The 26,093-nt window shown below is 54.5% G+C and overlaps 1 protein-coding gene across 2 annotated transcripts in view; it reads left to right on the forward strand.

The window, feature by feature from the left end:
* Positions 1-4,346: 4,346 nt before the first annotated feature.
* Positions 4,347-26,093, forward strand: part of RGS3 (regulator of G protein signaling 3) — a 63,297-nt gene continuing 41,550 nt past the window's right edge. Inside the window, exons 1-13 of one of the 2 annotated variants that reach the window (XM_088177459.1) lie at positions 4,347-4,418; positions 5,061-5,155; positions 5,952-6,020; positions 6,642-6,702; positions 7,924-8,014; positions 8,610-8,677; positions 12,512-12,593; positions 13,252-13,357; positions 13,640-13,964; positions 14,324-14,363; positions 17,625-17,812; positions 19,542-19,625; positions 24,459-24,570. In XM_088177459.1, coding sequence (XP_088033585.1) covers positions 4,362-4,418; positions 5,061-5,155; positions 5,952-6,020; positions 6,642-6,702; positions 7,924-8,014; positions 8,610-8,677; positions 12,512-12,593; positions 13,252-13,357; positions 13,640-13,964; positions 14,324-14,363; positions 17,625-17,812; positions 19,542-19,625; positions 24,459-24,570 — 1,378 coding nt within the window. In that variant the 5' untranslated portion in view covers positions 4,347-4,361. Of the gene's footprint in view, positions 4,419-5,060; positions 5,156-5,951; positions 6,021-6,641; positions 6,703-7,923; positions 8,015-8,609; positions 8,678-10,204; positions 10,352-12,511; positions 12,594-13,251; positions 13,358-13,639; positions 13,965-14,323; positions 14,364-17,624; positions 17,813-19,541; positions 19,626-24,458; positions 24,571-26,093 lie in introns of those variants that run through there. The other variant, XM_014881052.2, reaches the window with a different exon arrangement.

The following is a 26,093-nucleotide window of genomic DNA, read 5'->3' on the forward strand; positions in this document are numbered from 1 at the left end:
CAGGGGTGCAGCCTGGGTTTGAGCGGCCCCTGGCAGCGGTGGCTCTGCGGGTGGAGCTGGCCCGGCCATGGTTCAGCTACGAGCCCCGAGGGAATTTGGATGCCTTGTGTGCTGGCTGGGCAGCAGTGTCACACCCAGGGCAGCTGGGTGCCCTTTCTGGGTGCTGCTTTTTAAGCAGTTGTTTTGTTTTCTTTCAAAGCTTCTCCTGTTCTCGTGAGCAGAGCAGGGGTCGTGCATCCCTTCCTAGGGATGCTGCCCCTTCCCAGGGGTGCTGCTCCTTCCCCTTTTGCACTTCTGAGTGCCAAACGGCTGAGGACAGCCTGAAAGCTGAAATCCTTCTGGTTTTATCTGTAGGATATAGGCCAAATAATGTAGGTTCAGTGGTGGCTCCTGGCTCTGTAACCAAACAACATCTCTGCAGGCACAGCTCCCCTCATGGGCTGAGCATCACTGGTGAGATGGGGAGTTGTGTTCTGAGCTGCAGAGCCTGGCAGGACAGGGCCAGCACTACCTTCTCAATGAGGGTGACCAGGAGAGAGTCTTGCAAAGGGCTGGTGCCAGGGCACAGATTGTAGATGGTGATTTTGGGGTGCCTTGTGCCCATGGGGACCTCCTGCCCAGGCAGGATCTGACACTATGACCTCTGGCAGGAATCTCCTCTGGCATTTGCACAGATGGTTCTTGGCTGTCCCAGCCAGGGCAAACAGTTTTTCCTACAGAAAAGCAGAACAGCATTTAAGAAGAACCCCAAATTTTCCATTTGTCAGACACCATCAGTAAGGAACAGGTTTCCCTGCTAAGTCTGCTCCCATAGGAGGTTGCCCTGTCCCCTCCCTTAGCCTGGCACACTTCTCTCCTGGGTGGGAACCTGTTTGATTACCATCTTGTGCTTGTTCATGCCCATTTTCCCCTGCTCTCCTTGTGCCAGCTTTGTTTCTTGGCATGAATTGCCTCTCCTCCTGTGGGTCCAGAGGAATGGGGCTGGGAGCTCTCTGTGTTGCATCCCTGCAAGCCTGGCTGAGTCCTGCTCTGTGATGAGGTGTTCACCCAGGAGCTGCATGTGGGTTCTCCCTCTGCCCTTCTTCTGCACTTATTTGAATTTATATTAACCTTTATTTAATGGAGAGGACCTGGACAAGATGTGTCAGGACCTCTCTGCTGGAGCTTGTTTCCCTCAGATCTTGTTAGGGATCTATCAGGAGATGAATCCAGGGGAAAAGGTTTCTCTGACCCTATGCACTTGGACTGAGGTGGGAATGCAGCCCATGAACCTGCCTTGACAGGGACTGTGTTCCTGCCACCCAGGTCTGGCACCAGGTCACTGCTCTGCTCATCTGACAAAGTGCCCCAGCTCTGTGTGAGCACAGACCTTGGCACAGCAAATCCCTCCCACCAGCTCCAGCTGGATCATTCCTCCAGGAGCTTCCCTCTCTGATCCTGGCCCTACACAAGCCAGTGAGTGTCTCCCAGGCCTGAGCAGGGGTCAGACAGGGGCTGGGGGTTGTGATTTGTCCCTTCATGTGCTTGGGAGACACTCAGGAGCAAATGGCATTAAGAGGGAAGCATCCTCTGTTCCTCACAGAGAGGAGAGCACCTGAACTCCCAAACCCTGCTATGGCCAGTCTGTTTCTCCCCAAAAAGGCAGAGCTGCCCCTCTTCTCCCTGTTCCCCTGTCCTTGGTGCTGGGGCAGCCTGAGCCAGGGGCCCTGTCCCCACAGCAGTGACACACACAGAGCACGGGGTGTCCCCATCCCTCACTGCTCAAAGCCTTGGCCCTGAGCTCCCCAGGAGCAGCCCCAGCATCCCTAGGGCAGGACAGTCCCCAAACTGGCATCCCCCAAATTACCCGGCACTAAAACTTCCCTTCTCCTTCCCCTGTCCCTTCATTCCCTGACTGCTGCTCATGCCTGGCTGCACTGGGGCAGTTTCCTTCTGTGTGTGCTCTCAGTGGAACAGGCAGAGGATTCCCAGAGCCTCACAGATCTGCAGACAGCACAGGGGCTCCAGCCTTGTGCCCAAAGCCTGGAGGGGGAGGATGGCACTGGAGGACAGAGTTCTCTGTGTTTCAAACCAGTGTTAGAGCTGTCCTGCCTCATCCCACTCCTGTCTCTACTCTCTCACCTTGCACTTGTACAAATGCACACAGACACGGTTTCCACATGTCCCTGCACACGTGAGTTGCCCAGAGGTTGGACCTTTTCTTTTTTTAATGAGTGAAAAATGTGTTCTCTGAATTGTTTCAGGTTAAACAATTCCATCAGATATCCCCTCCCAAGCAAGCCCCAGCCCTTGGGTGTGTCTTTTGCAAAATGAAATGTTGAGTTTTAACTTGCAAGATGTCTGTGTGTCTGTACATTATGTTTACTTGCCTGTAAATGATGTTTACTCACTTGTTTGTTGTGTTTTGTAAACTGGGGAAGAAGTGAAAATGGGATCATTTGCTTTGAACTAAGGGAAACATTGTAGCAGTGATGGTTTCGGTCTTCGGATTCTCCAGGGCTGTTGAGAAATGTTTAGTTTTGGGTTGATCCAGACTGTGACATGATTAGAGATCCTTCATTGCTATTAAAATGTGCACATCCTATCGAGGCTGGCAGGCCCAGCTCCCAGGGAACCTTTAGGGAGGAAATCCAGAGGGGAGACAGCTCACCCTGCACCCCTCAACCATCACACTCAAACCCTGACAAACACCACGGGCTGGGTCTTTGTGTCAGTCTGAGCCTCGTGGGGGGATTTTTGGGCTGATGCAGAGTTTCCAGTGCATGGAAAAGCGAGGGAATGGGGTGAGCAGGCTGGCAGAGCAGTGGTGATGCCCTGGGTGCTGTGCCCTCACTGAGCAGGGCACACCTTGGCTCTCCCAGCACTGAGCTCCTGCACAGGGGCTGGGACCTGGGGGGTTCGGGGCTGGGACCTGGGGGGTTCAGGGCTGGGATCTGGGGGGTTCGGGGCTGGGATCTGGGGGGTTCGGGGCTGGCAGGCAGTGCTGATCTCCAGCCTGACCTCTCTGAGCTGGGATGTTCTCCCTCAGCTCCCTGCCTGGGCTGGGATGGCAGGATGTGCCTGGTGTGTGTGAGCCTTGCAGCTGTGGGGTGGGTGTCCCTTCAGCCTGTCCTTCAACCTGTCCCTCACCTGTCCTCTCCTGTCCTTCAGCCTATCCTTCAGCCTGTCCTTCCCCTGTTCTTCAGCCTGTCCTTCCCCTGTCCTTCCCCTGTCCTTCCCCTGTCCCTCACCTGTGCTCTCCTGTCCCCAGGCCAGCTGAAGCTGTCCATCGAGGTGCAGGGCCGGACGCTGGTGCTGCATGGTGAGTGTGACCCTGGCACATCCCAAACTGTCCCCAGAGCCACAGGGGCTGGAGGCGGGGGGACAGCACTTCCTGCTCCTCCTTGAAGCTGTTTGGAGCTTTGTGGCAGCTGTTGGGAACGACTTTGGAGCTGGGAACTACTCTGTGGTGCAGTGGCACAATTGGGAGCTCTTTGATTAAGAGACCAAACTGAAATTTCCAGACACCTTCATTTCAGGGTGAACGCTGTGTTTGCACCCATGTGTATAAATTGCTTTTCTTTTATTCCATATGCAGAGAAAAAAGGCAAATGCAATTTGGAAAGGAAAGCCTGAAATGCTTTGTCTCTGCCAAAGCCAATTTGCCACATTGGCCAGAATTTCCAAACTTTTCTGTTACCTCCAAATGCTGCAGGTTTTAACTCCAGCAATATTTCTTTAATGAGTGTTTTGATGGTGGGAGTGTCAGAATTATCTCTTTATTTGGGGAAACACCTGTCTGAGAGTCTGACACAGGCTTTACCCCAAATCCCTCCATCTGGAGCAGCCCCAGCGTGAGCTGGGTGTGAGTGACGGTCCCTGGCACATCCCTGGCACATCCCTGGCATATCCCTGGCATATCCCTGGCACATCCCTGGCACATCCCTGGCACATCCCTGGCACATCCCTGGCACATCCCTGGCACATGCCTGGCCCCAGGGCCAAGCAGGGTCCCTGCAGCAGGGCCGAGCAGCACTGGGGCAGTGTCAGGATGTCATTGATATTTCACTGATGTCAGGATGCCATTAATATTTCACTGGATGATCCGTTTGTCTTCAGAGAATGCAGAGCGGGGCTGGGGGAAGTCAGGCACAGGGAATGCAATTTGCCATGGGATGCTGAGCTGCCTGTGCCACCCACCTCACCCCCAGGCTGTATTTATAGCACGGGTGTGTTAAAGGGAAAGTACAACAAACCCTTGCCCCTGTCTGAGCGGGTTCTGCCCCACAAGGAGGGATCACCCTGTTTAGCAGAGCAGTGTGGGGTTGAAAGATGCCTTCCCTGCTGCTCTGGGATGTGACCACTTCATTTCCTTTCCAGTCATGGAAGCAAAAGGTCTGATGGGAACAGAGCACCATGTGTGCAACTCCTACGTGAAGGTGGGTTCTTCTAGGGCTTTGCTCAAGGAGCTTTGTGCTTTTTTGGGAGAATTTTGTGGTTGGCTCCTCCAAGCTTGCTCTGCACTGTTTGTATCTTCCCTTTCCTTCTCCATCCTGCCCTGGAAGAGCATCCCCAGCACGCAGGGAGCTGGCTGGGCTCTGACCCAGCACTGGGCAGCTCATGGGTTTTGTTGGCAGTGTCTGCATGAAGTAGAAAAGGGGAGGACAGGACCTTGCTGAGGGCTGTGCCAACCATTAATTGCAAGAATTAATGTCCCAGTGGGTGCCCAAAGCCTGGTGGGATGTTTGCTGGCACAGGGTGAGGTCCTGCTGGGATGTGCACAGTGCAGGGAGCAACTTCCCTGAGAGGGGCTGTGAGTCAGACCCCAGCCAGCTACACTTATGTACATAATTCCTTGATTCTTCTGCTCTTTTCCCTCCCGCCCCTGCCCCGAGCAGTTGTGTAATGCAATTACCGACAGGCAGAAGGGTGAAGTGATCCCAGCCAGCCGTGAGCACACGGGCTCTGCAGGATCTTTGTGCTCAGCCATCCCTACAGTGCCTGTGCCAGGCTCCTGCCGTGGCAGCTGGGGCTGGTGTGTGCTCTGGGAATGTTAAACACTGCTTGTTTTCCTCCCAAAGATGTCCATTGTGCCCGATGCGGACTGCAAGTGCAGGCAAAAGACGAAGACTGTGCCAGACAGCAAAAATCCTGTGTTCCACGAGCACTTTGTGTTGTGAGTATGGCAGGGCAGAGGCAGCTCTGGGCCAGCCCTCAGCACCGTGTCACACAGAGCAGTGGGGACCCTGTGCCTGCTGTCCCTCCCCACGCCAAGATTCTGTGGTTGGTTTTGCTTTGTGTTCTCTAATAAACACTCAGCACGCCTGAGCAGCTCTGCTGCTGAGATGAGGAGTGACAGACATTATTCTGCTGGTTTTTGTAGCTGAAGTGCCTTGAACTTTTGGGCAGAGCTCTGCAGAGCTGTCAGCACACACAGCATGGTAGCACTGCTGCTGCATACTCTGACTTTCTTGCTGGGCAGAAGTTGGACAAACACATTTCATTTCTTAGACCTGGCACCTGCAATAGTGTGAATGAGGAAGGTAAAAGGGTTTCCTACAGCTCCAGCATGTCTCTGCATGGGAAAGGAGCTGCCTGACTTAGAGTTTGAGTAGAGCTTGTCACTGCTGTGGAGGCTGTGCCAGCCCTCTGACCCATGCAGAGGTTGATTTGGCACAGGGTGGTGCATTCAGAGCATGAACTGTGGCTTGTTCCTTGCATTTACCCTATGATGCTGGCTGTGTGGAGTCCTGGTTTCCCCCTGAAACTGCATGAGTGGTGTCCCCACACCTGCCCAGGAGAGGTCACATTCCCTTGCAGGTGTCTGTCAGGAATGAGCAGGTTGCTCTTTGGGGAGTGCTCTGTGCAGAGACTGGAGGCTGTGAGGAGGTTGAGGAGTCTGTGGCTGTGAGGGCAGCCCTTGCTGAGCACTGCTGGGGAGGCTGATGGGCTGTGCCCTCTCCTTGTTACAGCCCAGTGCAAGAGGAGGATGAGCAGAAGCGTCTCCTGGTCACAGTCTGGAACAGAGAGAGGAATTCCAGGTAAGGGGCTGCCAGCTGTCATAGGATCCTTTTCAGATGGGGCTGTTGGGACCCTGCCTCCTGCTCTGGTGACCCCATGTGAGCTCCCCCATGGCCCTGGGCCCCGAGGGCTGGCCCTGACCTCAGGGCTGCTCTGCTCAAGGGCTTGGGCCAGGGATGTCCCAGCTGGGCTCACACTCGTGGGCAGCCAGTGCTGGTGAGCACCATGGGTAGGAAACCCTGCCCTTGGCACTCTGTTGCCATCGCTGCTGCTTGGTAGCCATCAGCTGGGCCAGCATTTAAACCCCTGCAGTGTTGGCCAAAGCTGGGTGGGGCTGCAGTGGGCTGGGATGCAGGGACACCAAGTGGTGTCCCCTGCCTCCTTGGCCAAGCTCCTGGCAGCACCAGGCGGGCTGGAGGTGAGCAGGGTGCTCCAGCCCAGCTCCTCCTTGCCCTGCTGCAGCTGAGCCCTGTGCTCACCCCGTGCCTGCTCAAACCACGGGGCAGGGGCACGTCCTGGGCACTGCCTGGCACCCAGCATGGGCAGGGATGGTCGGGGGCTCCCTGAAAAGGGGTGCAAGGGGGGATCTGGTGCTTCAACAGGCGTGTGCTGACAGTCCCTGGGCTCTGGCTGTCCTGCAGGCAGAGTGAACTCATCGGCTGCATGAGCTTTGGTGTGAAGTCCCTCCTGTCCCTGGACAAGGTACCAGTGTCCCAGTGCAGGGTGTGGGGCTGGGGTGTGGCCCTCTGGGGTCTCTGGGATTGGTGGGGGGATGAAAACAGGCTTTTCCCACCATGGGAGAAGGGACCTGGGGAGCTCCCTGCTCCCATTCCCAGTATGCATGGCCAGTGTGAGACTGGAGTCCGTGTGGTGGCTGGAGATGGAGGCTGTCAGAGAGGGCACAGGGGATGTCACTGCCTTGGGCACAGAGTGGCAGCCATTGGGGGTGCACAGGGATGTCCCCAGCACATGCTGGCTGCCCAGTTTGCAGGGGGGGGACACAGGACATGGGGCCAGCCTGGCATGGGTCACATCTGACACGTGTGATAGTGGGACACATTCAGGAGCCTGCCTGATCCCAGCCGTGTGCTATGGGCAGAGGGCACACACAGAGGTTTTCTGGCAGTTCCTGCAGGAATTCCGTGCCAGAATCGCTGTCCCTGTTGCCGTGGGTTTGGTCACAGTGCTGCTGCCCCAGCCTGGCTGCTGCTGTTAGTACAGCTGGCTCTGCCTTCCTCTGCACGGCATTCCATGGGAATGCTTCATCCCAGTGCCCACCGGGGAGGGATTCTGTCCCTGGGCACCAGAATGTCTCACCAAGCTGGAGGGGTTTCATGGAGGTGTTAATACATCCCCTGAGCTCACAGAATTACAGAATATCCTGAGCTGGAAAGGACTCACAGGAAGCATTAAGTCCAACTCCTGCACAGACAATCCCACCTGGTGCCTGAGAGCATTGTCCAGATGCTCCTTGATATTTTTAATTTCCACACCTGAGGTGTGGACATTTTCTTCATAGCAGCAGACTAAAAAGGAGCTGTTGGTGGCAGTGGCCTGAGAGGTGGGTGAGAGGTGGCTTAAGCATGGCCTCCTCTGAAATTTGGACAGGTGAGGTGCAGCTTTTTTAAAACAGTGTGGTGCTCGTGGGACCTCAGCAAGGCTGAGATGAGATTCTGTCCCCTGGCTGCTGCATGACACTGCTGGATATCCCTCTAAAAACCTGGAATCTTGTTGCTTCAGTGTTTCTCATCCCCCCCTTTCAGGGAGGATGGAATTTTAGCTGTTGCTGGGAGAAGTACTCTGTGTGTGTGTGAGCAGGTGTGGGCACCTCTGGGTGCTGTAACTGGGGCAGCTCCAGCCCTGGCTGGGTGAAATGGGGCTGAGCATCTCCCCCTGCATGCACGGCTGCTTCCCTCCCCACAGGACATCAGTGGCTGGTATTACCTCCTCGGGGAGGACCTGGGCAGGACCAAGCACCTGAAGGTGGCCATGAGGAGGCTGAAGCAGAGCACAGGTGTGTCCCACCACGGGAATATCCCGGGGGGTGTTGGCAAGGCTTGGGAGAGGAGTCACTGCTGTGTCTGAGCCTGTGTGTGGAGCAGCCCCAGCCCCACTGCAGCCTGTGCCCCACGGGCACTGCTCAGTCCTGTGGTGCTCAGTGGGCACTGGGATCCCAAAATCCTGTGGGGTGGAGATCCTGACCGGTTCAGCAGTCCCTGCTCTCCCCTTCAGCCTCACTTCTGGGGCTCTGTGGGGACCCCGACCCTGCAGCCACATCTGTCCCTCTTGCTTGGCTTGTCCTCATGCTGCCTTCTGCCTCTCAGACATTGCTGTGGCCACACTCTCTTTGCCCCTGGGGTCTGTGCTGGATGGTTGGGAGCTTTTTCTCCTGCCAAGGTGGCTGCAGAGTGTGGAGGAGCAGGGGCTGGCACGGGGCAGGTGGGGCAGCAGTGTCACCTTGTCTCAGGTGTGCAGCCACCCTCACTGCTGCCTGCAGGGGATGTGCCCATGACTTGTAAAGGCCTCATGTGCAGTGTGGGGTTGTCAGATGTGCTGTCACACTCATGGGGCCTTTTCCTTTCTAAAAATTCTTTTTGAAATAATTTCAGAAGTCAAGCCAGGAAGCCCAAGTGCAGCCCAGGAGAGGCAGGACGCTGGGACCCTGCAGCAGCTGAAGGTGGGTGTGACAGGGTGTGACAGGGTGTGACCTGTGGGGTCGGGTGCCTGCCTGAGGGGTCTGCAGATGAGCCAAGGGACAGTGTTTTAGTGAGGTGATGCTGAGGTGAGGAGCTGTCACCTCCCTGTCACACCATGGCTGTCTCAATTTGTTACCCCAGTCAGGCCCCAGTTGGTAGAGGGGGGTGATTTGGGTGCTAACCCCCATTTCCTCAGGGACCTCCTGTTTTTCCAGTGTATTCCCACTCCAGACAAAGCAGCAGCACTGGGATGGCAGGGCTGGGGCTGGCAGGCTCCTGTCCCACATCAGAGCATCAGCCCCTGCCCTGCTCTGTGGCTCCTTGGCCACGTCTGCTCCTCTCCTCCTTCCAGGACCGTGTGCTCTGGGAAGAGAAAGGCCCATGGTGGAGCCTGGGTGATTTATAGGAGAGGCAAGGATGGGAAATGGGAACACAAACACATGGTTTGCATCGGAAACGGGGCTCGGGTGGCCCCGTGATTTATCTGTGCCGAATTCCGCCCTCTGCTTCCCTCAGCTGCATTTGCAGTTATTTGTTTTACAGCGCAGGGCTGAGCAAGACAAACAAAGCCAGCGCCCCTCTCCTCCCTTCCTCTCCGGCAGTCGCCACTGACTTGAAAGGTGGTGGCTGGGAAGGAAGGCTGCTCCTCCTCCAGCCCCAGCCCCATCTCCAGCCCCATCTCCAGCCTGGCTGCTCAGGACAGTGCTCTGGTGGCTCTGCCGCCGAGGTTCCCCTGGGAATGCTGAGGCTCCTCAGCTCCCTCCCTGGCCTCCCTGGCCCTGCCACCCCAGCTACTGTGTAAGAGAACCTGGATTTTGGGTTCCCCCCAGCCTTCCCTCCTTTGTCATTATCCTGTAGGAGTGTGGAAGGTGTTTTCCTCTCACTTGGAACCCCCTCTCCAAGGAGTTGTGTCCAACTCTGGCAGTGGGGCAGCTGAGCCTTGCTGGCTGTGGTCAGAGTTCCTCTTGGCCTTTAATTCCCAAATTCCACCATGGATGCAGCTCAGTTGACCTCGATGCTCCCCCCTTGGTGACTTCAGAGCATAAAGCACCAGGACGTGCATATCCTCTGTGTCTGTGCTTTCAAAAACAAACTCTGCTTTTTGTTTCTAATTTTTTTTTTTTGCTTCTATAAACCCAAACCTCTGATTTTTTTTTTATGAGCGTGGAGTTGTGTCTTTCATGGGGCAAGGCTCTCACAGCCAGTGCCTGTGAAACGCCGCTCAAACATCCTCCAAGTGTTTGTGAGAACGTCGCAATAACAAAGCGCTCCGTGCGCCTGAAGAATGCCACGGGAACAAAAGCCACATCAACAGAGCTGGGACTAGGGAATACTAAAGAGTTGACAGGAATTTTAATATCAAACTCTCTCCCTTCCTCGTCAGAGAGGGTTTTCAGGAAGCCTCTGGCTTATCGTGGAGCGGCATACAGCGCTCGCAGGGGCCGGGGAGGTGAAAGGTGGCTTCCTGCCATTCTTCTCTGGAGCTGGGTTCCCATGGGCGGTCATGCCACTTTGACTGGGGCTCCTTCCAGCGCGGCTCGTGCGCCGCGAGGAGCCCGGGATCGCTGCGGGAGCTGCGGGGTTTTCATGGGGTGCCAGCCATGAACCGCTTCAATGGACTCTGCAAGGTGTGCTCGGAGCGGAGGTACAGGCAGGTGTGTATCTGCCCTGGCACGAGCCTGGGCCAGGCTGCAAACCTCGCGTGCATTTCTGGCTCTCTGGGAGTTCTCTTGCCGTGCCTGGGCTCCGTGGGTGCTGCTTGTGAGGCATCGACTCGGTATCGTTGCAATTTTTAAATTATAGTGAGGATGGAAGGAAAGCAGCTTCACATCGGTGCCTGTGGCTGCAGTGGAGAAATGGGCAGAGAGGGGTGCTTTTAAAATATATATAAATTATTAAGATATATAAATAGATGTAAATATAAAAAATATATTTACTGTACAACTTGCAGGTAGCATGCTGATGGTAACAGTGTTAAGCTGCAAGGCGTTGTCTTAATTTCCCTCTTATTAGAGAAGAAGCAGGCACAGCAGGCTGCTACTGTCTCTTTTAAAATGCTTTTAGTGTTTTTGGGAGCTGATAGTGCTTGTTTCCTGAGGAGTAGTTCGCTGTGCTGGTTCCAGTTCTCCCAGTGCACAATGCCAGGTGCTGCTTTTCCATGTGCAGGTCCCAGTCTTCTGCATTTCATAGAAATATTCACTCTGGATTGGGACTCCCAGCTCAGAGTCAGCTTCTCCCTGTGCTCCTAAGCTCATTGTTCAGGTTATTCCAAAGCTGCTGTGGGGGACAGCAAATATTGGGAATTACAAAAGCAGCAGAATTCCAAACCAAACTGCCCCCTTCTTGCCAGGGCTGTGGTGATCATCTCGTGCAGGAAAGTTGCTCTGCCTTGGCTGAATAACAACTGACTCTGCTTTGTCTCTTAGACCTCCTCAAGTCTTTATTTTAAAAATTTCCTCTGTGTTTTTTGGCAAACTTTGGGTACAGCAAGCCTCCCCATCCACCTCCCAGCTCATGGCAGATGCTCATAGCTCTCTAGTTCTGTGCATGGCAGCAAAAATGGGCAAAAAATGACAAAAAATGGGCAATCACTGCATGTGATGGCCATGGTGGTGGGAGCTGAGGAGTTTCAGCAGGGAGGAGCTGCAGTGGCACAAGGGCAGCCAGCTCAGGGAAAAGGAGACCTCGCACAAGGGAAAACCTTGGGCTGGGAAGTGCCTCTGGAGTCTCCGTGGTGGGAGAGATGCTGAGCTGGCTCCTGAGGTGTGCTTGGTGCTGGAGATGAAATGGATAGGATTTCCTAGGATATGGAATATCTTGGGCTGGAAGGGACCATGGACTCCAACTCTGAGGTTCATTCAAAGATGCAGAGCCACCTCTTTGAGGAACCAGCAAACTCCAGAGAGAAAACTAGTCAGTGTAGTGGGACTGGAACTGTGTTTTGATCCTGCCAGGGCAAGCCAGTTTCTCTTTTGAAGCCTGATTTTATGCTGAGCAATCACGCAGGGACAAGGTGCAGGGAAATGAAATCTCGCTGCCGTTGCCCTCCCATGGTAAAGGAGTGAGGAACCATATCACCTCCTTCTGCTGAATTCATCTTCCTTCTGCCTGTTTGTTCTCAAAATAATACAGGTCAGATGCTGGATTTTTAATTTTCTTCTCTCTGTCAGTAAAACAAGCATCTTGACTAATGTCTTGGGGGCTAATCAGGTATTTACAGGATCTGTCACACTGAGCTGCTGCTGGAAGCCAACATCAAAAAATAAGCATCATTTTATTAATAAGCTCAATGCCCCTCGAATCAGGAGGAGAAATGAGCCTAAATGAACCCAGCATCCGTCCTCTCCAAACTCAGCAGGGGAAAACACACTCAGCCCAGGGAAGGGGGTGATGCACACAGATGTCTGGAGGACAGCAGCGTGCTGAGCTCGCAGCTCCCTCCAGAGCAGGGGAGTGCTGCTATTTCTGTATTCTCCAACAGGAAATGAAATGTTTAAGTGATTTGCCTAGAGAAGTCAGTGTCAGGGCCAGACTGCCAGGTTTTTCTTTCCAATGGCTTCTCAGACCTTTCCTTACACTTGGAAGAATTGAGAGCAGAGTGTGTGTTATAAATAAACGTTCCTTTTGTGGCATTCCAGAGACCCTTGGCTGGAACTGGCACTGCCCTTTAGCACCCTTTATCCATGGGGGTCACAGTGACAGCCCTTCCCCATCTCTAAAACATTTCCAGAGGTGTGGGGCAGTGTGGGAGTGAGGGCCATGGTCACACACAGAGGCTGCTGTCCCAGCTGACAGGCTCCTGTGTGTCCCTGCAGATCACCATCCCTCGGGGCACTGATGGCTTTGGCTTCACAATCTGCTGCGACTCCCCAGTCCGTGTGCAGGCAGTGGACTCTGGTAAGAGAATGCATCCTTTTTATTCCTCTAGATTTGAAGGAATTATTGCTCCTTTTTTACTTCCCAGAGCTGGTTGTGATTCTGGAGCTCCCACACCTTGCAGGACTCTGGGTACCTCCAAGAAGCTTCATTAAATGAATTCTCTTTTGCCTCTAATGAGGTCAGAGGCCTCTGGGTTAGCACTGTATCACTATTTTGCAGTAATTGGCAGAGATTTTGTTCCTTTCTCTGTCCAGCCTGAGAACTGCCTGTCTGGTTGGGTCACCTTTGGAAATCATTTGGGGGGAAAACAGGTCAGAGGGGAGCAGGATTGTGGGAATCCTCAGTTCCCTGAGCAGATCCTCTTGCTGTGGACCTGTGGTGTCTCCAGTGTGTCCTGTTGCTCCCCACTGCACCCCAGGAAACACGGGAAGTTCATGCAGCAGCTCTGAGAGAGCCCTGATGGCTCCATCCTGGTGCTGTGTGTGAATGTGCTGCAAGGCAAAGCTCCAGACTGGCTGACCCCACTTCATTTTTTGGGTGTGGGTGTCTGATGGGGTTTGGGGGAGGGAGTGGTGCAAGCTGTGGAGCTCTCTGGGTATCTCCAAGCTCCAGGGCTTCTCCTCCCCCTCCCACTCCTCCTCCTGCCTGGCAGGTGACTGGAATTTGTCCCTCTCAGGTGGCCCAGCAGAGAAGGCAGGTCTGCAGCAACTGGACACGGTGCTGCAGCTGAACGAGCAGCCTGTGGAGCACTGGAAATGTGTGGAGCTGGCACACGAGATCCGGTGAGTGTTCCCCAAAAACCCCGGGGCTGGGAGAGGTGGTTTGAGGGAGCCCAGGGCAGGGCAGTGGGAACATTGAGTGACTGTGGGAAAGGGAAAGCTCTGAGGGATGCAGGACACTGGGAAAGGATTCCCTGGAGGAGAAGGAAGGATGGAGAGCCTGGGGAGCACAGAGAGGGGCAGATGCTTTGGAGGGAGGAAAGGCTGCAGGGCTCATCCCTGGGCACGGATGCTCCAGCCCTGATTTTCCCCACCCCATCCATCCCATCTGCTTTCCCATGCCAGGAACTGTCCCACGGAGATCATCCTCCTGGTGTGGAGGCTGGTGCCTCAGGTGAAGCCAGCACACGAGGGCATGGCCCGCAGGTCGTCCTGCAAATCCTCCTGGGAGCTGCAGTGCCCCCCGCAGAAGCGGGAGAAGAGCGGAGCGGAGCAGCGCCGCAGCTGCCACGTCCTGTACGACGGCACCGAGGGGCTGGGGCTGCACACCTGGGACAGGTACACCGAGCTGGGCAAGCGGGGCCAGAACACCCTGCCAGCCCTGTCCCGGGTGCCCTCTGCTGCAGACCAGAACTACATCATCCTGGCTCCTCTGAACCCTGGCAGCCAGGTAGGGCTCTGTGCTGCAGCCTCTCCTGGCCCCTGCTTCAGTCTTACCCAGCATCATCTCTAAATATTTGCCGGCTTTACAAGGCGCACCTCTGTCCCTTGGTGGAGCTTTCACTCTTTTCCTAAAACATTTCCCTGCTGCATCCCCTCGGGGCTCACTCCAGGGATATGGGGAGGACGTGGGGAGTGTTCCCACTGCACAAGACCACTCTGCAAGTCACTGCTCTCATTTTCTGCTGCAAAAATGGTGTTTTCCCCTCTGAAGTGCTTTGGCTTGGCTGGGTTTGGCACCTTAACTCTTGTAGCTGTCCCTGTACCTGAGGCCTGCTGCAGGTGACCGTGTCCCTCTGTCCCTTACAGCTGCTGAGGCCGGTGTATCAGGAGGACAGCACTGCTGTGGGTAAGTTGTGCCTGTGCTGGGAATGCTGCTCAGAGCACCCAGCTCTAAGCTGCTCGTCCTGGCACCTTCAAATCCTTGTCCTGAGCTCATGGTTTGAGGGCAGGAGCAGCCCAGGGATTTTTGGGAGGGATTATCTTCCCACTGTGACTCAAACCCAGAAGCAGAGTGTGCCATGGGGTGAGCCTCATGGGAGAAGGGCTGTGGAGCTCACAGAGGCTGCTGGGGACTTCCCACCAGGCCAGGGTGAGAAGATGAAGTGTGAGAGCTCTGAGCATCGTGGTTCCCCACATGTCCATGATGTGTGCTCCTCCTCATCCAGAGGCCTTGCTGGGAGAGCCGAGCCCCTGCTCTGAGGCTCCCTTTGGTGCCACAGGATGGAGGGTGCCTGTGCCTCACATCAGTGCCAGCAGAATTGCAGCTGCTCGAGCCAGCTTTGGGGAATATTCAAGCCCTGGGCTGCCTCAAAGTCTCTGGGCCAGCTCTTCTCAAAAAACCTTTGAAACTTAAACTCACAGTACAAACCACACCTGTGGCAGGTGTGTGTGGGATGCCTGGAGCTCCCTGGGGATGGTTGGACTTGTGGGAAGAGTGGGCTGAGGTGGTGGCAGGGCTGGGCACTGCAGGAATCCAGGTCCATGTGGAAATAGCCCTTGTCTGCTCGTGGATTTGGGAGCTCTGGGAGGCTGTACTTGCACCCTGGCCTGTGTGGATGCCCTCAGGATGAGCTGTGTATCCCGAGGAGAGCTGAGCTCTTGGAGGAGAATGAATCCCTCAGCATTCCCTGGCTGGTGAGGGCACAGCTGGAAAACTCGGTGCTGTCCCTGACGTGGGGCAGTGTCCAGAGAAAGCCAAGAGTGGGGCTGGCAGAGCCATGGGGGAGTGCTGGGGAGCAGGAGGGGGCAGCTGTGGGTGCCAGGCCCCCCTGCCTTGGGTGCTCCCAGCCCTGGAGCTCTGCAGCCAGGAGAATTTTCCACTCTCAACTGCAGGGGATGTTTTGTTCTGTGGATAATTGCAGCTCTTTCCTGCTGTTTGTGGAGCCTGTGAAAAGATGAGCTGCACCAGGGGACTTGTTCGTACAGTGGGGTGGGATTTGAAAGGCTTGGGCTTCTTCCCATAACAAATTTTGGATTTTTATGGATTTGTTTTTAATTATTTAATGCTAAGTTCAGAGGGAGGAAGGTATCAGTTAACCTGAGCAGGGATGAAGTGTGGCAGCACAGAGCTGCCCACCCAGTGACAGGAGCTGACATTTGGGTGTGTTTCTGTGCCAGGACCTGTGCAGGTGATTATTTCCTGTGATAAAATGAGGTGATTTAGGGATAAGAGCAAAAGCAAATCCTGAACAGCTCAGACAGATCTTATCTGTCCTGTGCTGAGCTGTGTCTTGTGCTTCGATGTTATCTGGCAGTGCAACCAGGGAAAAGGGAAAAGGGAAAATGTCAGGATTAATGCACTTAGAGGTGGAAACAACCTCTTGGGTCACGAGGGTCCCCCCAGCAGAGGCAGCTGCTCCTGCCAGCAGTAAACAGCCGAGCTGGTTTCCCAGCCCGGCACTGGCTGCCTCTGCTGCCTTTATCTGGGAGTAAATGTGCTATTTCCTAATACTTAATGCAATGTGTAATGCTGGGCAGGTTTGTGTATTTGCTTTGGACGAGACCTTATCTGCCCCTGGCCATGGTCGGGAGTGTTTTGGCTCGTTCCTGCCTGGGAAGGTTCTGGGCATCCACTACAGTGCGACAGTAAAAAGCTGCTCTGGGGGGAGCAGAGGCTCCAGGGTGGCTGCAGGGAGGGAAGGAGGGAGCTGGGGGTCCCCAGGGAGCTGCAGGAGGGATGCTGGGGGTCCCCAGGGAGCTGCAGGAGGGATGCTGGGGGTCCCCAAGGAGCTGCAGGAGGGATGCTGGGGGTCCCCAGGGAGCTGCAGGAGGGATGCTGGGGGTCCCCAGGGAGCTGCAGGAGGGATGCCCATTCCTGTTCCTGAGACATTCCTGTGAGGGACAAGGAGCTCCAGCTCCTCACCAGGATGTGTTCAGTCGCAGTGGAGAGCTCTGTCTGCAGCCCTGAGCTGGCTCAGTTCATCACCTACAGGAGGAGGGAGGAAGGAAATACATTGATTTTTCAGTGGGGTTTCTTTTGAAGATGTGAAATTTTGGTTAGAAAGCCGTTCAGTTCCTGTTGGATGTGTTGCCTGGAGTTTTGGGGCAGAGCACAGGTCGCTGGTGTCCAGCAGGACGTGGCCTGGGCTCTGCTCGAGCAGCTGAGGAGGGAATGTGCAGGAGAAAGCCTCCTGTAATCCCTCCTTTGAGTGAGGATAACTCTCCTCAGGGAAGAGGGACAGACTGAAAACCAGTCAGGCTGCTCGGACCTTTTCCAGCCCCAGAATGTAATGCTGAAAACCAGAGGATGATGTGATGCCAGCCTCATGAACAATGAGATCATCCTTTATAAATACACCCAGTGTCTGAATAATCATTGCTGGCAGCAGCAGGGATTGATCCCAGCCATGAATGGGTTTGTAACTTCTGCCTCTTTCTCTGACACCTCCAGTCTCAGTGTCTTCTGAGAACTGTGATTAACCCACTGCCCCATGTCATGACATTCCTGCACTTTGCTGACTTCCATGCCCAGAATCTGGAGCAGGCAGGACTTGTGTGGATAAAAATGTTGAAGTCCCTCTCCAGCTGGCAGGGGCTCTGAGCTCTCCCTGGATCCTTCTCCTCTCCAGGTGAGCACCCCCAGCTCTCCCAGCCTGGCTCCAGAGCAGAGGGGCTCCAGCCCTGGGAGCATCTTGGTGTCTCCCCGGACTCTCCAGCAGCTCCAGGTCCTTCCTTTGCTGGGACCCCAGAGTGGGACAGAGCTCTGCAGGTGGAGACTCAGGAGGGCAGATCAGAGGGCAGAGCACCTGGTGGGATGTGTTGGCCTGAAGCAGAGCTTGCTGTGGCCTCCTTGGGGTTCTGTTTGTACCTTCCCAGCCGTGTCTGTGCTGCTGTGGCACCCACTGAAGTCCTCGGGCCACCAAGCAAGGGGCTTTGGAGCAAAGACACCCAGGGTCATCTTGTTTCCCATTAGAAAAAATGGAATCAGTGCTGTTATTTCATGAATCCCTGGGACACCTGGATAGCTGAGTGATGCCTGTCCCTGCAGCACTTGGCTCCAGCAGTTTCCCAGGATTTCCATCCTGGAAAAGCAGGACTGGGCTGGAGTGGGCAGAGCTGGAGCTCCCTCCTCATTCTGTGTTTCCTTCTGCCTCCTCTGTCCATCCAGGGAATGGCTGTAAAGGGAAATCCCACACAGGCTCTGGCAGGAAATCCAGGCTGATGAAGACTGTGCAGACCATGAAGAGCTATGGGAACTACCAGAACTGCACCATAGTGAGGCCTCACATCCCCCATTCCTACGGCACCTACGTGACCCTGGCTCCCAAAGTGCTGGTGTTCCCCATCTTTGTGCAGGTCAGTGCAGCTGGAGGGGCCTGGCATGTGATCAGTGCCCAGGCTGGGGCCAGCCAAGGATCTCCTCCCCAGCAGGATCCTGTCACCCTCAGCTCTCCTCTGGAGCTGGCTGTACTTGCCACAGTGCTGGGGGCTGTCTCAAAGGGAGCTGTGTCCTGCCCAAGCAATTCTAGGTTGCATTTTTTTCTCCTTTTCAGCTTTCAAATCTGGCCCTTCATACTTGCTTGGGTCAGGAGGAGGTGTCCCAGCTTTTGGGCTTCAGAGCTACCTTTGGAATTCCAGAGCAGTGTGGTTCTTCTTGAGGGTTCTTTGTGCTATCAGTGTGTGCAAAAAACAAAGGGGCTTTAGTTTAGCTGGTGGTCACACTAAAATTTGGGCAACTTCTGCCAGGGCCTCACTATCCTTACAGGGAAGGATTTCTTCCCAATATCCCATCCAGCCCTGCCCTCTGGCAGTGGGAGCCATTCCCTGTGTCCTGTCCCTCCATCCCTTGTCCCCAGTCCCTCTCCAGCTCTCCTGGAGCCCCTTCAGGCCCTGCCAGGGGCTCTGAGCTCTCCCTGGATCCTTCTCCTCTCCAGGTGAGCACCCCCAGCTCTCCCAGCCTGGCTCCAGAGCAGAGGACAAAGATCCAGAGCAGGAATGGTTTGGCAGGGAATGTTCTGCCTCTGCAGTTCCACGAGCTGTTTTAAGAAAACAGCCCTGAATTTGGTGGTAGTAGTTCTAACTCTCTGTGTCCTTCATTTTGTCCCTTCATATGGCCAGAACCCCCAAAAATCTCATCTGCTCCATATATTTTAGTAGGTTGCTGATGAATCCCTTCCTTTCTGAGCCTGTGGGGAGCCCTTTGTCCTCCAGTGGCAGTGGCATTGTCACCTCAGCTCAGCCTGGTGACTTCCTCTGGAGTGGAACCATTTTCCACATCCCCTGCCACTCCAGCCCGAGCCATGGGCTGCCTGAGGCCAGTGTGGGCTGGGCTAGAGCTGGGGGCAGGTGCTTGATCCCCTCTCTCCTCCCTGATGGCACCTGGGCGACCCCAGCTTGTGTTCACCTGGGCTCTGCATGGTTGGCCTTTGGCAGGAACACCACTGGCACCTTCTGCCTCCTTACTCCCAAAACTCATCTTGGATTGTGCCTGGGAATCTGCCACTGCAGGAGCTGGTTTCTCTCTTTGCACTGTCTTATCTGCAGGGCCCTGTGCAGATCCCCTGCTGCTCCCAAGGGTGGTCCCAGGCTGGTGGTGCAGGGTTTGTTCTGCACTCAGGACACCTGAACCTGTCCCAGTCTCCAGCACAGCCTGGGCAGCTGGGTGTGGCACGGGAAGGGAAAGGAATTCTGAGAAGTTGCTTTAGGTGTGATGTGCACCATCAGGTTCAAATAGTGGTGCCTGAGGGACGTGGGAACCTGACGTGCCAGCACTGTGGTTGTGCTTCCTGCTGACAAACACCCATAACACCCCGTGCACAGAGCCCCTGTCAGAGGCAAGGGTTTGTCATTTCACAGCTGGGGCTGACGTAGGTGTGAGTGCAAGGCTTTGTTTTCTCCTCTGGCTGGACTGCAGACTTTGTGTCCTTCTGGGCACAGTGCAGGGTGGCTTCTCCCCAGTGAGTTACACCTCAAAGTGAAGACAAAGTGGGTTTGGTGGGTGGAAAGTGTATCTCACAAACCACACTGCTGCTGGAAGGTTTGACTGTTCCTTCTTTTTTTTTTTTTTTTTTCCATCCAAACATAGCCCCTGGATCTTTGTAACCCAGCCCGGACTCTGCTGCTGTCGGAGGAGCTGCTCCTTCTCGAGAGCAGGAACAGAACTACACAGGTAAACTCTTCCACATTGTCTGAGCTCTCCAAACCTGCTCTTCTGCTGTCTTACAGCAGAGGATTGAATCATAGAATCACCATGCTTTGGGTTGGGAAGGACCTTAAAGCCCATCCAGTGCCACCCCTGCCATGGCAGGGACACCTCCCACTGTCCCAGGCTGCTCCAAGCCCCAATGTCCAACCTGGCCTTGGGCACTGCCAGGGATCCAGGGGCAGCCACAGCTGCTCTGGGCACCCTGTGCCAGGGCCTGCCCACCCTGCCAGGGAACAATTCCTGCCCAATATCCCATCCAGCCCTGCCCTCTGGCAGTGGGAGCCATTCCCTGTGTCCTGTCCCTCCATCCCTTGTCCCCAGTCCCTCTCCAGCTCTCCTGGAGCCCCTTTAGGCCCTGGAGGTGACTTTGAGAAGGGACTGGAAGGGACACCTCATTACATTGAGAAGGGAGATGTTTCATTATGCAGTAATTATATTGATATGATACCTGGAAAGACTTCTGGTCAGTTTATTGTGGGATAAACTAAATATCAAAACTCTGCTGTGATAGAAATGAACTGTTGCTCCTGTTGCCTTTGGGCTCATGGAGAGGAAACTGTGGGTGGCAAATGCACATCAGTGACAGCCCAGCAGACCCAGGAGGAGGGGGTTGAGGGATATTTTGTGCCAGGTTAGAGAAGCACAGAATGACAGAATGGTTCAGGCTGAAAGGCACCACTGGAGGTCATGCAGTCCCATCCCCTTGTTCAGGGATCCTCTGAAATTACTCAGGATTGTGTCCACATGGCTTTGCAGAGTCTCTAGGGAAGGAGAATCCACAACCTAGAACTAGAACCAGACAGAGAACTTGCTACAGATGTTCTCAGAATTTCAGTTCTTGAAACAGCTCACATGTCCTGTCCAAATTCCTCTCGTTCTTCTTACTTCAACTTTTCTGCCATGTTATTGGAGAGCTGTTGGAAATCTGGGGACACAACAGGACTTTGGCACCCTGTGGATGAGACAACTTTGAAACTGGCAGAGTTTGGATGTGTTGATCACATTTGCTGCTGGCTTCACTTTGCATCCAAGTGCAAAGTCTGCAAAGCCTTGGAATTTGGGAGTGAGGCAGAGCCCACTCATGCACTGCTAGCCAGTGCCATTTCTTCTGGGGTAGTTTCAGAGGCTCTCACAGAACAATTTGGGGTTGAATTCAGTTGGTGTGAACAATGGTGTGAAAAAATCTTCACAGATTTGCAGAGGAAGTTCTACTTCATTTGTTTTAGTTTCTGGGTGGGCAATAGCAGAAGCCCAGAGCCACTTCCCATCACTGGCCAGTACAAACCAGTAAAGGGTTGTGCCAAGTGACTCCTCTCTCTTTCCTTGTCCCTGAGCAAACTTTCTCCCATCTCCTGAAGGAGTCAACCTCTCTCTCTGGAGGCTTGCCAGGGTCTGTCCTTTCCCTGACCTTACCTCTGGGGCAATCCTTATTGAGGCCTTAATCACATCCTGTCTAGACTTTGCTGCAATTCCCACTTTTCTGGTCTCCTGAAATCCCTCCAGCCAGTGGAGTGCCAGAGGAGCCAGTGGGGGACAGCACACGAGGTGTCACACGTGGGCTCTGGCCTTGTCCATCCATCTCCAATGGACCTGCAGGCCTCCCAAAGCCCTCAGGTGTCTGCTCAGTGGGGGCCACTCTCCTGCCCTTCTCAACCCTCCTTTCTGTCCCTCTGGCAGCTCAGGATGGACCTTCTGGAGTGCTGCAACCTCATGGATGGGCTTGGCTGGGTTTATGCTCTTCTCTGTAGAGCAGGAGGCTTTCTCCTCTTTCTCTCTTCAAAGCTGCATTTCTGGGCACCTTTTCATAGTGATTTTGTGGCCACGTTTTTCTTTACAAGGTGTGATGTTGGCTCCCTCCTGCCCAGGGCAGGGTTATCCCCTCTTGGGCAGCACACTGGCCCATTGCTCCTACCTTCCCTTTTGGCTTTCACTTTCTCCTGATTTCCCTCAGGAAACTCTTGAACATGGCCCTGTCTGCTGTGCCAGTGCTTTGCCAGTTGTGTCCTGTAGCTGCTCTGGTCCCTCAGCAGGAGAGGCTTTGCTGTTTGCCATGGTGCAGAGCAGTGTGGAGACATCAGGCTCAGCCTGTGTGAACATTTCCCACCCTGTAAAATCTGTTCACACCCCCCCTAAAAGGTCCGTGTGACCTTGGCCATGTGGCTCCATCACTCCAGCAATAACCCAGGGTGCCCACCTCTGTCTTCAGACAGTCCTTCTGTCCTGTCAGCTCTTGTATTTCTGATTTTGGGGTAGGAAATTACTTCTGGTAAATACCCAAAGCTCCTTTGACCCTCCAAGGAGCAACTCTGGTGAATTCTGTGACTTGCCTGGGTGAGCCCAGTTGTGTTTGTTGTTTGTTTGCTCCTGGCTTTTACGAGCCCTGTGGTTTTTCAGGGTAGATCTGTGGTTTTTCAGGGTAGATCTGTTTGCCAAGGGCTGTTACAGACAGGTCACAGCCCACCCGTGTGAGATGGCAGCCCAGGCCAGAGCTCCAAGTTACTCCTCCAGTCTCCCCTTATCCCTGCTGCCCTGGGGCCATCCCTGAGCCCCCTCCTCAGCTCTCAGGTGGGGGATGTGTCCCGTGCTGCTGGGCTGCCTCTGCCTCTGTCCCTGCCCTCTCCCTGTCCCCTCCTCTGTCCCTGTCCCTGCAGGTGGAAGGACACTTTTGTTTTTCCTCCAGCCTGGAGGAGCAGAGAGACCTCTACCAACTGCTCCCAGATCAGGTGTCCTCCTGGAAGCAGCATCTGACAGAGATGCTCTTACAGAACCCACACTGGATGTGCTTTTACCTTCTACATCCCAAATACAATCTGTCCCATCTTCCTGTAAAGGCTCAATGTCACCTGTAAATATTTGGTCATGTAATTCCATTTCCAAGATTCCCTATTGAAACTTGCTTGTTTTTGAAGTGATTTTCCTGCTGCTCCCAATCCTTTTTCTACCCTTTAAACTTCCACAGGTATTAGGTTTTTAGTTTCTTTCCTCCATTTCTGCTGATCTGTTAGTTGATCATGCTTTTATCTCCTTCACTTTGAGTTGCAACTCCCAAAATCCCTTCAGTATCTCTTCTTTGGGGTTGAGAGAAGTGAGATGGCACCAGACATATCCCAGAAAAGTTACCTTTTGGCACAAGGTGGGCATGGGATGAAGATTACAGTGCAATTTCTACCTGGTTATTCCTTGAATTACCAACAAGATAAGAAAGAATGAAGAGAGTGGCTGTGGGCACTAGGCCAGCAGAGTGCTGAGAGCAGAGGAAGGGATTTTCCAAATAGCACAGAGAGCAGCCCCTCCCTGGTTTCATTGTCAATTAAAGCTCCACCAGCAGCTTTGTACTTACTGAGAATCCCACAGAAATGAATTTGCACTGCAGGGAGAAATCTTGTGGCAAGGCCTTGGTTTTGGATTTGGAGCCAGATGCTCTTCCCTGATGTGAGACTCCCCAGCAAGTGATAACAAACTCTTACCCAGCTTGTTCTCCTCAGGACATGTCCACCAGGCACGGACACAAACTGTGCTGTCAGCTGGGACTTGGTCCCTGTGGGTGCAGAGTCACCTCTCTGTGCTGCCTCCCACCCCTCTGGGACTCTGGGTGTTGTTTCCTTTTGCAAAAGCATTGCTGAAAGGCCACAAACCCTTCCTTGCTGTGCCTCAGAGTTGCAAAACTTTCCCTTTGCTGTGGGAGGTTTTGGGGGGCACCCCAGGGCCCTCAGCCTGGGCAGGTTTGGCACCCACTGTGCCCCTGCCACATTGCAGCCGCTCCCTGGCATCTCTGGTGACCAGGGCAGGCTCAGGCTGGAGCTCAGGGCAAGGTTCTTCCCCCAGAGGGTGCTGGGCACTGCCCAGGCTCCCCAGGGAATGGGCACGGCCCCGAGGCTGCCAGAGCTCCAGGAGCGTTTGGACAGCGCTGCCAGGGATGGACAGGCTGGGATTGTTGGGGGGTCTGGGCAGGGACAGGGGCTGCCCTGGGGGATCCTGGTGGGTCCCTCCAGCTCAGGAGATTCTGTGATTCCATGATTCTGTGATCTTTGAGGCTTTCTGCGTGCCCCAGCTCCTGGAGGGCAGGACAGGCTCAGACCTCAGCTGTGGCACCAAGCTTCTCATCCCTGGGAGGCTTCTGGGTCCAGGATCTCCAGTCTAGTGGAGAAACTCTTTCTTATTTTAAAGGTCCCATTAATCTGAACTAACTGGGGACCTCAGGCAAGACTTTTCCCACTGGTCTGGAGCAGCTCCAGCCCCTGGGACACACTGCTTGAGCACAGCTCTGGGCACACACTCGGGCCAGTGTTTCCTTTCCACCCCTGCTGTGGTGTGAGGTGTCAGGTTTGTCCCCTGCAGCTGCTCTCTGTGGGTCCTGCTCTTGTAAAAACCAAACGTTCCTTTCTCACTGAGAACAGCAAGAAGCTCCTCCGTGAGAGTGATCAGAGCGATCAGATTTGCTTTCAGGCTGCAACTTCTGCCCTGTACTGGGATTAGTCAGCAACTTACTCCCTCCTCCTGCTCTGATTTGTAACTGGTGTAAGTGGGAAGTGACAGCAGGGAGCAGACAGGGTGTGTTTGTGTGGTGTGGAATTGTCGGGCAGGTTTGTCCCTCCTGGCACAGGACTCCACGAGTCTCAGGAAGCAGCTGCCAAGTGAGGGGAGCCTCATCTGAAGGTGCAGCAGCCATCAGCCCCTTGGGAAGGGCTTCTGGGCTCCCTGCTGCCTCTCCCCAGGGCAGGGGACATTTCCAGGGCTGTCCCAGTGCCAAGAAATGAACTCCCTAGAGCTTCTCCTGTGCTGCTCCTGTGCTTGCAGGTGACTCTCTTTGTCTACTCCGACCTGCTGCTCTTCACCAAGGAGGATGAGCCTGGGTGCTGCAACGTGCTGAGGAACCCTCTGTACCTGCAGAGTGTCAAGCTCCAGGAGGGTGAGTGTCTGCAGCAGCAATTGGAGGCATTTTGGGGGTTTTCTGGCTGCTACCTGCAAAAGTTTCTTCTGGCCAGCGGCAGGAGATCACCCCACTGTCCTGTTGCTTCCAGTGCCTCCAAACGGAGCTTCCAGCTCATCCTTCCCGGGGTGCAGGGCCAGCCTCACCCCTGCCCTCCCTGCATTAACCTGGCAGCTCCATCTCCTGGGGCACCTCAGGAGCACTCAGGCCCTTTCCAGCCTTTTTGGGTGCATGTCTCAGGATTTGGGCTGCCATTCCCCAGGCTCCGTTTCCCAGGCTGGTGTCACACTGTGACAGCAGGGACTGGCCAAGGCTGGGAAGGGGAACTGAAGGCTTGAGGTTTCCCTCGTGGTGCCTCGAGGGAGTTCAGAGATTGGTCCAAGGGTGGCTGGCCAAGCTCTGATGACCTTTACTTTGCTGCTTTACTTTGCTACTTCTCTCTTCAGCCGCCCACGGTTTCCCTGTTTCTCACATCCATCCCCCTGCTCACCCCTCTGGGGAGGAAAGAGCAGGGCCAGGCACCTTGGCTGACACATTTTGTGTCCAGCTGAGGGCTCAGAGAGGGCTTCCAGGGCAGGGGTGACTGGAAATGGGTTATTTCAGGCTGTACAAAAGACTCCCTTTAGCTCCTTAGGGTCTAAAGAGGAATGAGGGAATTGCTCTATCACATCCTATTTGCTACGGTGGAGCCACTTCTTGGCCCTGGGCCCAGTGTCACCTTGTTCCTTGTTGGTGTGGTTGCTTTTTGGGTATGGGCTTGTTTTATGTACAGTTAGCTGACTGTGCCACAGCTCCTCCTCCAGCCCAGGCACTGCCCTGGGAGCCCACGGGGGAAATAGGGATGAGACAAAAAGAAAAACTTTCCTGTCATGAGGTTGGTCAGAAGTTGAACTGCCCAGAGAGGTGTTGGATCTCCAGGCCTGCAGGCATTCAGGACTCGTGAGTGCCCAGGTCTGGGTGCTTTGGTCAGGGGATTGGACTCCAGAGACCACCAGAGAGGCCCCTTCCAACCTGAATTACCCTGGAAGTGATGAGCCAATGTCTTTATGCAGTCCTGTGGCCCTGACCAAAAGGAGTGAATCCAGATCTGGACTGCTTCTCCAAAGGGATCCTTTTCTGGGTGAATTTTGCTGCTTCCCATGACTTCTCCCATCTGAGCCATGAGCTCTGTGGATGGACTGTGTCTCTCCACATGCCCCACGTTGTTCTGAGCCTCAGTGCTGGACACCATAGGCTGCCTGTCAGTTGTTATTTCTCATTTCCAGCAACGTTTCTGTTTCCAGATGAATTCCATGACCTATTTGGTGGCAGCAGAAACACAAGGGAGGGAGATGGGGCACCACAGCCACGAGCCATTGAGAAAAGCCATTGAAGTCTCCCTAGGCTTTGTCGAGTGTGTTCTCAGCACTGCTAAATTTCTAAAAAAGGGACGAAAGAAATTGTTCCTTGTTAAAGTGCTTTTGGTCAGCTCCTGCACCATGTGTGTGTGCTGCCCCTGACTG

The sequence above is a fragment of the Sturnus vulgaris genome, chromosome 22, assembly GCF_052056855.1.
Source record: "Sturnus vulgaris isolate bStuVul1 chromosome 22, bStuVul1.hap1, whole genome shotgun sequence".
Lineage (NCBI taxonomy): Eukaryota > Metazoa > Chordata > Aves > Passeriformes > Sturnidae > Sturnus > Sturnus vulgaris.